Raw genomic sequence first — 13,176 nt, 5'->3', positions numbered from 1 at the left:
TATTTTCAGATCATCTTAATATATTGATATCAAAAATAACTTTTAAAAAATAAAAAATATTATTTTAATATATTTTAAGTGCAAAACACTTTAAAAAACAACCGCTATGACACGGTACTAAAAACTTGTCTTTACGGGATAATTTACTTTTTTTCATATGTATTTTAAACCATTTCAACAGTAACATATGAAAATATTTTACGAAACTATAATTTTTTATTAAATATTGGACCCTCTACTGATCAGTTATTTTGATTTCTCCTTGCAATTTATTTTTTCATGCATACTGGACACGATAATTGTTTTTAAAGAGTGTTCATTAACACGCATCAAGAATCATCAAAGATAATATATATATATATATATATATATATATATATATATATATATATATATATATATATATATATATATATATATATATATAATGTAACTATCACCAGGGGACAAGAAAGGAAGTTACTTTTTTTATCGCTGAGAAAGTCAGAATACTTTGTTAATGTGTTTGGAATCGAGAGCTCCACTTGTTAGCTTTACTTATCCACTTAAAAACTAAATAACAAGCTTGGCAACGTTTTCCTATAAGAAAGCTAATAACTGTGATATAAGATATGATAAAATTATAAAATTTATTTTAAAATAAATTAAAAGGTTTAATTATAGTGAATACGATATTAAAGGCTAAAAATAAAAAAAAATAAATTATAAAAAAACTTGAATAAATCTATATCGATGGTCAGTATAATACCCTACAGTGAAGCAGGATTTTAAAGACACAAAAAGAAAAAAAATTAACGATACAGTAAGAATTTTTAAAAAATAAAAAATAAAAAATAAATATGATTAATTTAATAGTTTTTAACCATTTCATAACAAACATCTTATTTTTATTTTTATTTTTTCTCGCATTGAGAAGCCTGTGCAAGGTAATTTAACTTTCTTTCTTGTTTAAATTCTCTATATCTAATAAAATTCAAGCCATGTCAATAATTTCCTTTTACAAAAAATAGTACAGAGTGATTTTCAAAGTGAAGCTAAAAAAAAAAAATCTTCACCTGGAATCCATCATGTTGTCATCCATCACATAATGGAACTTTTACCCCGCAATTCCTGGCATTTCTTTTATTTTTTTAGGGAGGAGAGAGTACTGAAGCACATTCCACCCACGTAAGCATCATAGACTTGTATGCTGGTCGTTGCCTTTGAAAGCGTGAGAGCTTTTATTTTTAAATATTTTTTAAAAATATATTTATCTAGAAAAAAATATTAAATGAATATTATTTTTATTATTTTATGGTAATTTTAATATATCTTAATATATTTTTAAATAAAAAATACATTTAAAAAACATCCGCTTGTGATTAGAATACAAATTGGGTAAGTAAATTCAAGTTAATCCAAAATAATATCATTTATTTTTTAGAAAATAATTAAAATTTTACTGTTTTAATATTTTTTAAAATAAAATTAGATTTTGACTAATCCAACCAGGTATTAAACCACCGTATTAATCAAATTAACCTTGTTTGATTTAAGACTTGGTTTAGGGCAAGAATCAGACCAGGAGTTATTGAATTGACCTGCTGGTACTGACCAGGCTTAATAAACCTTGGTTATTGCAAAAAGCACATGAAGCATTGTCAAATCTAACGAGGTGTAAGATAAATAATAAACTTTAGATTATTATTCTAGTGTAAGGCTTACGGAATTAATCAACACTAATTAATTGACACCAGTAATTGCAAGTGGAGTGGTATTTTTTATCCAAGCTGGTGTGTTAGGTTGTCCTCGTCACAAGAACAGTTACAAGGATAATGCTTTTTGTTCAATTATAAAATCCATCGGCCCGTGTTTTCTGATCTTTGTGTTTAGCGAATGTCTCCTCGGAGAGCTACATCGAACCAAATTTTGATTGCCATCCGAGTAAAATAGAGGGACATCTTGGTGTTTTCCCTGGAATGATTTTGCCGTGTTGAACGGTCAAGGGTTGTCCTGCGTGGCCTCTTCTAGTTAACATTGGTGTCTAGGAATAATTTAATACTATTATTTTTTTTACCAGCGATACGTTATGAGTCGGATTTATTTTTTAGTCTTTAAAATAAATACAAGGATACCAGGAAGATTTTTTTTTATGTGTGTTGGCACAAACACTTTAAAAATATTTAAATAATAATATATTAAATGATATATTTTTATAAAAAAATATTAAGATAATAACATGTTATATTAACCTGAACCAACTATGATTAATCTACAAAACCTATATTCTAGGAATTTGAGATTGTGATAAAACTACGAAGCCCTTATTAAGATAAATCAGGAAGCTTAATTGTAATAAAATCAATATTAAATGATAAAAATAAAAAGAAATTTATTTTTTTAAAAAAATAATCATGAAAAATGACTCGAGAAAAGAAATATCGGTGATCGGCGTGAAGCTATAAGGCAGGAAAAAATTTTATTGACATGAGAAATTTTTTTTTAAGGCGATGCTGTGATTTTAAAATAAGCAAAGAACATGTTTATTTAATGCATGCATCATCATTTGTTTTCTCTTTTCTCATGATTTTATTTATAAAAAATAACATTCCCCGTGACCAGATGATTACTATGAAAAAAAACATCATGAAATTACTAATAAACACCTGAAGTCGTGCTTTTAAAATTTGGAATATAGAGGTAATAAAGTCATTATACCATAACTAAAAAAGTAAAATATAAAAAATGCCTCTAGACCATATAGCTGAGTTTTTTTTTCTTTCAATGGTCACAAAGTAATTCAATTGTTAAAAAAATTGCTGAAATAACAGGGTGTCCTTTTAATAATTATAAAATAACAATTTTACTCTATGAAAAAAATCATTTTACCTCCAAAGGCCAATGCATCCAATTTTTCATTAAAGAGCAAAATAGCAATTTAACTATGGCAATAAATAGTTTTTACAAAAAGGTATACAATGTTTTCGAGACGGGGTTTGTAGTTTTTGTTAATATCTAAAATTATATTATTTTTTATATATAAAAACGAGATTCTTTATGAGGGGTTTTATATTTTTATAAGAACATATGAGTATTTGGCAATGCAGCGTATGAAATTTTTACAAAACACATTAATATAATATTTTTTTTCATGTTTTTTAATTAAATTTTTTATTTTAGTATATCAAAACAATAAAAAAATCATCTTGAAAAACAGTTTGAAATTAAAAAAAACAAACATTCCTTATTAAAAAGGAGTCCAACTTTTGAAATATAATGATTTTTTGTTTTTTTACAATTTAAAATCCAATAACCAGACTAAGTATTTTTTTTTTGAACGAACAGGTTAATCATTCTCGGATCCTATTCGACTATAGTACATGGCCAAACATCCATCGAAAAACATAGTTGTAAAACCTATACTGGTCGGACAAGGCAACCTGAAACTTGACATGTCTGAGCTCTAAATTGTTCTGTATCGAAGAAAAAATATAAAAAGGAAAAAACATGGGCTGATCTGCTAACCCAGTTAATACATGTCTGGTTTATCAAGATTTGATCATCAACTTTTCTCGAAAAATTATTTTTTCATTCAAAATAGCATCAGATTATTTTTTCTCGAAAAACTATTCCAGGACGTCAGCCAAAGATTATGTTTTCCAACTACAAGAAAAAAAGCTTTGTACTCTAAGCCAAGAAAAGGGATGAATAAAGTAAAACCAGAGACAATTTCTTAAAACTCACGGGGAAGAAAACAACGACGCTATATAATAATAATAAAAATAAAATTATTTTAATATATTGTGGATTAAAAAAAATTTCCGAAAACCTCACATCACCAGAATTCTAAACACCAAGAGTCACCCTAAGAGAAGCAATTTACCACTTGCCTAGACACATCATTATCAACGTCTTATTGGAGCCACTTGAATATATCTCTCCATGCAGTCACTATCAACAATAACATTAATTATTATTTTTGTCCGAATAATTGGCATTTCCAAGACCCAAATGGCAAATGCCATTAAAATCCATATCTCTCCTTCGATTAACTCACTGCACCGAAGAAACACGCAGGAATCAAACTCCAGTTTTCATTATTTCTATAAAAGAGAAAACTCATGCCCTAATCACAGCACAGTTCGTGAACATCCTTCGAGATGGAGGTGTCCGTTTTATTTTATTTTCAGCACTAAAAACTGAAGAGAGTGAAAGAAAAAGGCTACAGCATATGCTAGAAGCCAGGACCTCGATCCTGGGGGAGGCGTCCATCATGAGTTCTAATGTTTCATTTCTGAACTGTGATAGCATGCTATGTTGCTAACATACCCACGATCATTCCATTACTATTACTGTGCCATCGATCTTCTGCTCAAAGCATGCCCTAATGTTTCAAGATTTCCACTGTCCAGGTTTCTGGGCAAAAAAAAAGCCCTCTCTGCGAATGCTCTAACTTAGCTAGACCTATTTTTAAAATAATATTTTTATCAGATTAACAATTAAAAAAAAAAACTAAAACAACATGGGTATTCACAGTTCATCTAGACCTATTTTTACTGTTCATTCACTGTAAAAATAGCTTTGTAAAAATGGCATTCACTGTTGTATTGTTTGCTGGATACCTATACCTATATATATATTGTACTTGGGCTTCTCTCACGTTAGTTGAAGAAAACATACTTCTTTTTTGAAAACAACTGAAATTATAACTCAAAAGTCATAAGCTATTTCTTACAAGTCATGTCAAACGTACACTAAATCGTGTTTTTTAAGGTAAATTTTCTTTTTGTCTATACTTCAAAATTTGGAAAATATAGCTAGAAATACCTTTTCTCATATCACGGCGTTGAGAAAAGCTCCTTTAAGCAAGGTTGTCAATTCCGTTCCGTTCCGCCCGGAATGGCCGAAACATTCCATACCAATTCAAAAAACGGAACAAAACGGAACAAATTTCATCTCATTTTAAATCTCGGTCCGTTCCGGATTTTTCGGCTAAATTCCGCCCGAAACGTTCCTGTTCCATTCCACATGTTCCGTTCCGTTCTTGAAAAGCCATTGAATCAAATTGAACCTTATTCAATTTAATTAATTAAACCACCCAATTATAAAAAGCTCTTTTTTATTACTATTTTCTATAACAATGATATTAATAATAACATTGAAAATTATTATTACTATTTTCATTAACAATGATATTAATTTTTTCAAATTAGATTTATCACTAATATATATGGTTTATATTCATGTTGTTTTTTTCATGTTTATACTTTGTAGGAATTTGAGCAAAACAAGAGATGCTTTAGATTTCATTAGCCTTAATAACATTGACCTAACTTTATATTTAAAATATTTGTGTTAAAACATTTTACTTTCATAATATTTTGATATTTTGTTTAAGTTGAATTACTTTAAGTTAAAGATCTATTTAATCTTGACTATTTAGAAATATTTTAAATTTTAAAATTATATTTGTTTGGCATTGTGTTTGTATTGCATAATTTATAATTAATTTATCTTGAATTTGAATTATGTTTGTTGAATATATATATATATATATATATATATATATATATATATATATATATATATATATATATATATATATATATATATGAACAGTACAATCCCGAAACGGCACGCCGAAACACTCCGAAACTGAAACATTCCTTTCCAATTGAAAAAACGAAACACCTACCGAAACGGAATTGACAACCTTGCCTTTAAGCGCGGTTTTGGGTGGTAGCACTCGTAAATTACTTTTTGACAACACCGGGCCGAACATGTGACTGTGAAGTCGTGAAGAGCTGTGGGTTCAATCCTGGGCTTATTTCAAAATCCATGTATAAGAGTTTTTGCTGACAGAACTTGTCACTGCCCACATAAATCGAACCCAAATCCAAACTACATATATTTTTAGGTGGGCTGACAGAATAGTCAATAACTGCAACGTCTAACAAATTTTTAGACACCTTTTCCACTTCGTGACACATTTTGGAGGATCAAGAACCGGTGGTGGAGAAATGACAACATGACTCGTGTCCAATTCTGTACACGAATTCTCTCCTCTCCTTCCTGCTACCATCCTTAAGTTCTGATAAGTCCACAAGGACTTGATGGACTCAGATATTTCTCTACCAAAATGGGTGTGGGTTTTAGGCTAACTCCTAAGTGGGGTTCTCCTATGCAGTCTCACTCTGCCACCAATTCTACGTCCATGTTCTCATCCTTTTCTGGTGAGTTCATTAGCTTCACTGTCCTCTTTCACTGTGTCTTAAAGCCAATTCAGTATAGAATTCAATTGCATGTAATCATGTAGCCAGCTAAATAGCCCTGGTAATGATGTGAATTTTCATGTGAGATTGGCTTTTTGTACCATGCTAATAGCTCTTATTGAAAATGTTGTTGCAATGTTATCATTTGAACTTCAACAGTTTTTTGGTCTACTTGGTTGCCGAGGCTTCACTAGTTCATGTCCTGAGTAATGATAGTTTTATGCAAATGTAGGATATTGATTTTGGGCTGCTGAGATTACAATTTTATGTTAGGATTCCAATTTAGTGAAAAATGTTTGATTTATTTTGCTTTTTCATTGATTGATTGTAGGCTACCTATGTCCACCAACAATCATTACTTTCTTAGTTTTCATGCTTGCTTCATGTTAGTGAATCTTGATTTAATATGGTGCAGCTAGAGGCATGGAGGCTTCTGTCAACCAGGCAAGGTTGTCTTTTTTGTCTGTTGTTTCCGAAGAGGGTGATATTCTCAACAAACATTCTTTCAAGTCTTTTGCTTGTTCATCTGCAGCACAAAACGTGGAAAATGATTGCTTGCAAATGGAAAGACTGAAGGTTTGTGTTTTAGACATTCATCAAGTTGAGGATTACTTAATATTTCAGATTTGTTTTCATATTATTTTCGTAGCGTTCTTAGCTATTTGATTTCTGACGAGCAAGATCTTCAATCTCACAGATGAATGTGGACAAGACGTCTCATGTTAGCATAAATAACATGACGGGTAATGATAAAGTGTCTGTTGAAGAGGAAATTTCTACCTCACATACACGCTTGAGAGAGCGAATGACATCGCGTATTAGCTTTTTGTTGGACAATCTTGATACTTTAGAGAAGCTGGTTGCTGACTTGGATGCACTGAAGTTGGAAAGGGACATTTTGCTGCAATTAGGAAGACTTGGAGCTCTAGAATTTTTCAATGCCTGTCTGTCAAGGACTCTTCAAACTTCCAATGTTTTGGACTTGTCTGCTGTTCCTACTGAGAATACAGGAGAGAGTAAAACAGATAGCATGTCAGATGATCTCACAGGCAAAACTGTTGTTCGCACTGGGAAAAAGGAAGAAAGAAAATTTAGAAGAGAAAGAGCTGCCTCAGACAACGGAAAAAAAACTACTTCTTTGTCTCTGCCTTCAAAGACTGTCCAAAATAATCTTCAAAAGCCTACCTTTGTGAAAAGAACATCAAGCTCTAGTAGTAGACGATCCTTGATAGCAAGAAATGAGGCAAAAATGACAAGGGGAGTCAAGGTTGTGCGAACTTCCTTAACATATGCTCAGTTTTCTTTTGCCTTCTTTAAAGATTAGCATTTCCATTTCATGCTATAGTGTTTCAGGTGGCTTCAGACTTGGAGAGAATCAGAACAACTTTAGAGGAAGAAACCGGACAAGCAGTCAGTTTAAGTTGCTGGGCTGAAGCAACTGGACTTGACAAAAAGGTGCTGCAGCAGCAATTGCAATTTGGTTGGTACTGTCGAGATGAGCTCATAAAGAACACTCACTCATTAGTTTTATACATTGCAAGAAACTACAGGGGAATGGGAATAGCCATGGAAGATTTAATTCAGGTTTGTCAACTTTATCTCGATCTTTCTTCATGAATCGTGTAGCATCGTGCATTAAAAAGAATAGCAGCTTATATATTCTGGGTTCTGAACTAGAACATCTTCTAGATAATTTGAATGAAAAAAATTCATTTCTTTTTTTCCTGATAACTCTTTAGTTTTATTTAGATCATGAAATATAAGAGAGACAATGGCTTTATATGGGAGTAAAACTGAGGACTTCGATTTTTGACAAGGAAATCAGCTCCTCCTCGTACAGAATGACCGAACCTTTGACTATATAATAGCTACAAGATCTAGCCAAAGAGATGACATTTTAGTTTAAAGCTATGTCTAGGTTCTTTGTTTGTTTCCAATGAAAAAGTAAACTATGGTGATAACAGTATTTTGATACCTACCATCTTTATCTTCTATCTGCCCTTTCCAGAAGTTCTAATAAGGATAACCACTCTTGAACCTCATATGTTAGTTTGGGTTGCCAAAATGTGTGGCCGCTTATATTTTTGATTATTTTCATTTCATGTTCGGTTCAATTGCCTAGTAGGTTACTTTATGTAGAACAAACTTAATTCCAACCATCACTTCTAGTGCAAAAATCTCAAGGTGCAGCCTGTTATCACACTGCAGTAGATGCTTCACTGGAGTTTCTTCGAAATACAAATAATAATAAAGGATTTTGCCATTCGTGATGCTACTGCAAGGTCAATCAGACAGTTTTTTTCCCGATCTTGATAGTAACACACTTGATGGTGATCCTTCTTAGAATCTTGAAAGCTATTTGCTTAAGGCCTGGGATCTCGTGTGGTTTGTCATGGCGTGATGATCCTGATCGTATAATGTAGAAGGTTCAATAAATTATTCTACGGAGAAAGTTGGAACAGAGGCTCAGGAAGGCTTAATTCGTGTTTCTTTTTTTGAAAACCTAGAAGCTACTTTCCTTATTTAGAGTGTAAGAGGTTTAAGGAATTCTTGAAAACATAGGGAGGTTTCTTCTTGGATTTATGATTTGTAGTCTCAGGTTTTTGTTTGCGCGAAACCAAATCTGACTGTGTTGATGATTCTACATCAAAAGCTTGTGTTATGGAATTGATCTTCCGTTGCTAGAAAATATGTATTCATTTGGTAATTTTGGTGGTTTAATCCTCATGCGGCATAGTTCTGCTTTCCATGTCAGTGTGCGAAATCAGATTCTTCTAGGAAGGATGATTTTGTTGTTAGTTTTATCCCACAAATCCTGAGCATCCCATGCTGCTGTCCCTGTAAGACTCTTGCTGAATTCAGACGATCACATGTGTCTGCAATATGGTTTGCTGCTATCTTTAGTAGCTGTTGTTGGTACTTTCAGTCTGATATATCTTTGGTTCTGCGAGATGTGATTATTACTATTTTCTAGGTTTTTTGCTTGGTGTGTGCTTCAGTGAGGTTATGAATTTGCTGAGGTAGGAAAGGGTGCTATGACATTGCTGCAGATTTCTGGTGGTCCGTGTTGACTGTGCTGCTGCTCTAATATTTCTGGTGGTCTCTCTCTATGCTGCTGATGATTTTGGGTTGCTTCACTATGCTTATTTCATTTCGCCTTGCATTTTGCTTATTTCATTGATGGCTGCATTTTGCTAATTCAACATCCAATCCAGTTAATAGTTTGACTGGATTGAGCCCTTTGGATAGTCCATTAGCCTCGGTGCAATTGTTTTTTTGGGAAAGGTTTATTTTATACGAGGCTTGTTGTTGACATCTCTTACTCGAGTTTTGAGATTGGAATGCTGCTGCTTGGATCTACGATCTGCTTGGATCTATGATTTTCTGCTGAATGTTCTGTGCTGATTTTCTGCTGATTAATTCTAGATCTCTTAGGCTTGTTTTTGGCTGACCATATTTGACTTGGTTGCCTTCCTTTGTGTTCATTATTTTTGTGTTGCCTTTAGGCTTATTTGTTACCTGGCTTCCATAACAGCAATTGGCTCATTTTTCTATTAATATATTGCATCTCATTTTATCAAATAAAATAAAAATAAACATGGTCAAGTAATTAGTACGAAGAAGACAAAAAAATAATTACTTGAAGATGTGTCTGTAAACATACTCTTGCCTTTAGTTTGCTCTGCTAAAAAATTTCAAGTTCCAATTTTCAGGCTGGAAATTTGGGTCTCTTACAAGGTGCAGAAAGGTTTGATCCCTCAAGGGGGTACAGATTCTCAACCTATGTCCAGTATTGGATAAGGAAATCTATGTTAAAGATTGTTGAGCGGCATGCTAGAGGGATCCAAATTCCTGTATGTTATTTCTTTTATGTATCTGAGAAACGGAATCGTACTAGTGAAATCTGGAGTTTCATCTGATAACTGGTTTCTTGCTCATTGTTTTTCTAGTATGCATTAAGCCGGTCAATAAACAAGATACAAAAAGCTCGAAAAGCCCTCAGCAACAGCCATGGCAGATACCCAGATGACTGGGAGGTTGCTAAATTCACAGGTCTATCTTTGGCTAAAATCGAATCAGCTAAGAAATGTCTCAGAGTCGTGGCTTCACTTGATCAGAAAATAGGAGAAGGTCACTATGCTAAATATTCGGTAAGGCTATCTTGCTTGCGTGTATCCTGTTCATATCGATATCTTGCATCGGGGGATGCTGTAATGATAGGAGTTCTTGATAACAGTTTGGGTTGGTGCAGAAGGGGTATTCCTATTCATTTGAGTGTAAAAGCTTGATATGAAAACCATTTGATGTACCCCTGCATATTAATTGTCAATACTTGTTTCAATTTATTGAGACCTCCTCTTTGACTCCAAGATGATGTTTGTTTCATGACGCAGGAATTTATCCCTGATATGTCAATTCAGAATCCTGAAGAGGCTGTCATGAGGCAGCACATGAGAGAAGAAATCTATGATCTCTTGAGAGGTTTGGATTCAAGAGAGAAGCAAGTGATGGTTCTGAGATACGGGTTCAAGGACAATCAACCCAAATCACTTGCAGAGATCGGGAGGCTATTCCATGTGAGCAAAGAGCGTGTGAGGAAGATTGAGAAAAAAATCATGATGAAACTAAGGGATGAAGGAATCCGCAGAAATCTAAGTCGTTACATGATTTTGTAGTCTCATCTTTACTGCTCCATGCAAAATAGGCCAGTTGACCTGCCCTCGACGCACTGATGGCATTGCTATCTCGAAGAGATTCGAAGATACATGGAAAGCTGCCTGACTGAGTTTGAGTCTCCCGAGACTCCACATTATTCCGTTACAAATCTTCTAATTAACTCACCAGCCACACCGACTCCACCTTGCAGTAAATCTTTTACTTCTACCAGACAGGAAGAACGACATTATACATGTTCCATATTTCATTCTTTACGCTCAATTTCTCGGGAGGGGGATAGTGACTGATATACATGTATATTTATAGTCCTTCTCGAAGCCACAAACAGTTTATACAGTTCCTCTCGGAGCTATACTTGAGCTCCGAATTTTCGCTAGTACCATGTGCTGTGAAATGTTGGGATGGTTGCCTGGCTGGGGCAGTGTAGGAGAGCTATCAATTTATTTTCTATGAAGTACACGACAAATTCAACATCACTTGGACGGCCATTATATCCAGAAATTCAACGCCACTTTCACGTCACTTGTTTTCAAACATAGTTCGAGATGACTTTATGGTTATTGCTGATTTGGTTTTGTTCGTTTTTTAGCAGAGTTTTCAGGTTATTTTTTAATTTACTGTTGAGTTATTCCTATTTATTTTCGAGTGGAGTTTTAAATTTGATTTTATAGTCGTTACTGATTTAATTCTACTCGTTTTTCAAGTAAAGTTTCTAAATGATTTTTCAATCCATTGTTGAATTGCGATCGCTTGCATTCATCAGCACTCTTTCTTTCTGTGTGGGACGATGCCGGGGAGGGCATAGCTTTGAATTGTTTTCATGGTCGTTACTGCATGGTGATGCTGGCAGAAGCATAAAAATGTATAAAATTGGCTGAAATAGGGATAAAATACAAAGAACCCTAATTTTTTTTTTGTTGGGTTACCTGCTTTAAATGTAATTATGGAAATCATAGAAGCTAATTAAAGGTTAGTTTTATGAAACATGCGGTGGGAATAAGGAGAATTGCATCATCTATATCTATTTCAAAGTGTACTTATAATTATTTTTTTAAATTTTTTCATTAAATATATTAAAATGATAATTTTTTATTTTTTAAAAATTAATTTTTAAATTAATACATCAAAATAATTTAAAATATATACAAAAATTAATTTTAATAAAATGAATTAACTTTTTAAAAACACAAGTTGATTCAAGATACGTGACTTATGAATATTATTGCAGTAACAATTATCATATGGAAAGAGAAAGTAAAATGAGGTCTCAATTGCTGTTATCATGAGTTGAGGTACATACTGGCCGAGTCCATATGCTAAACCCCAACCCATTTTTTTCTCTTTTAAATTATTGTCCTAAGGTTCGTTTGTTTTGCATGAATATTTTATAGATGGATTTTACATGTAAAATACTTTCTTGTAAAATATTTTTATATGTTTAGCCAAAAACATATTTTTCATACAAAATATTAATTATAATGATGACAAGGTAGTTATGATAATAATGATTATGATGATATAATAATAATAGTGAAGAAAAAGATTACGGTAAGACAATGATAATAATAATGATGATAAGAGGCGATTGTAGTTGTGGTGGTTGTAATATGATAATCGTGATGATAAAAAAAAAAGATAATAACAATAAAATGATCCTGATAATAATAAAAAAAGGTAACGATAAAGAAGGAGATAATGTTGGTGGTGAGATGAAGATAATTATTAATATAATTGAATAATATTATAAATTTAAATTTCATGAGTTGGAAATGTTTTATAATTCCTTATTGTTTTGTTTTCAAGGGGTGTAGCGTGGTGGCAAAGGACTTGAGATCTGCATAGCAGTTCTCGAATTCGAGTCAGAGCGTGCACCTCTTGTAAGAGTTTAGGATAGTCGAGATTTTACTCACTCACCTAAGCCCATAAAATATGCTTTCTAGAGGGTAGAGTTTTCTCGAATAAAAAAAAAGTTTTATAGTAAATAAAATAAATTTAAATATTAATTGTATTATTTGATATAAATTGCAAAATATTTTATAAGAAACAATCATAGTTTTATTGAATTTACTCAAAAAAAATAAAAAAATATTGAATTTACATTTTTAATTTTTTCCTTAATTTTTAATATTGCCTGAACGAATTCAACTCATTTTACTGGTTTTGGGCACTACATTTTACGCTCCTTTGTTTCATAACCGCGTGTGAAAACAAACCTCAAATCCCAAAGCAACGAATTTGATCGCAAAGG

The 13,176-nt window shown here is 32.5% G+C and overlaps 1 protein-coding gene across 1 annotated transcript; it reads left to right on the top strand.

Moving 5' to 3' along the window:
* The first annotated feature begins 5,966 nt into the window (after positions 1 to 5,966).
* Positions 5,967 to 11,404, top strand: LOC133690088 (RNA polymerase sigma factor sigC). Its single transcript, XM_062110264.1, has 7 exons — positions 5,967 to 6,212; positions 6,667 to 6,827; positions 6,949 to 7,518; positions 7,605 to 7,835; positions 9,965 to 10,105; positions 10,202 to 10,402; positions 10,646 to 11,404. Exons 1-7 carry the CDS (start codon positions 6,119 to 6,121, stop codon positions 10,925 to 10,927), a joined length of 1,680 nt encoding a protein of 559 aa, XP_061966248.1. The 5' UTR covers positions 5,967 to 6,118; the 3' UTR covers positions 10,928 to 11,404.
* Positions 11,405 to 13,176: the final 1,772 nt, after the last annotated feature.

This window comes from Populus nigra, chromosome 3, assembly GCF_951802175.1.
Source record: "Populus nigra chromosome 3, ddPopNigr1.1, whole genome shotgun sequence".
NCBI lineage: Eukaryota > Viridiplantae > Streptophyta > Magnoliopsida > Malpighiales > Salicaceae > Populus > Populus nigra.
Note: the sequence above shows the minus strand (reverse complement) of the source record. Positions and strands in the feature narration are given on the sequence as shown.

Bases quoted from the DNA above. Each gene is read 5' to 3' on its own strand.
- LOC133690088 (XM_062110264.1), top strand. From the start codon at position 6,119: ATGGGTGTGGGTTTTAGGCTAACTCCTAAGTGGGGTTCTCCTATGCAG. The intron at 10,106-10,201 runs GTATGTTATTTC...TTGTTTTTCTAG, and splicing joins CTAGAGGGATCCAAATTCCT to TATGCATTAAGCCGGTCAAT. The intron at 10,403-10,645 runs GTAAGGCTATCT...TTCATGACGCAG, and splicing joins GTCACTATGCTAAATATTCG to GAATTTATCCCTGATATGTC.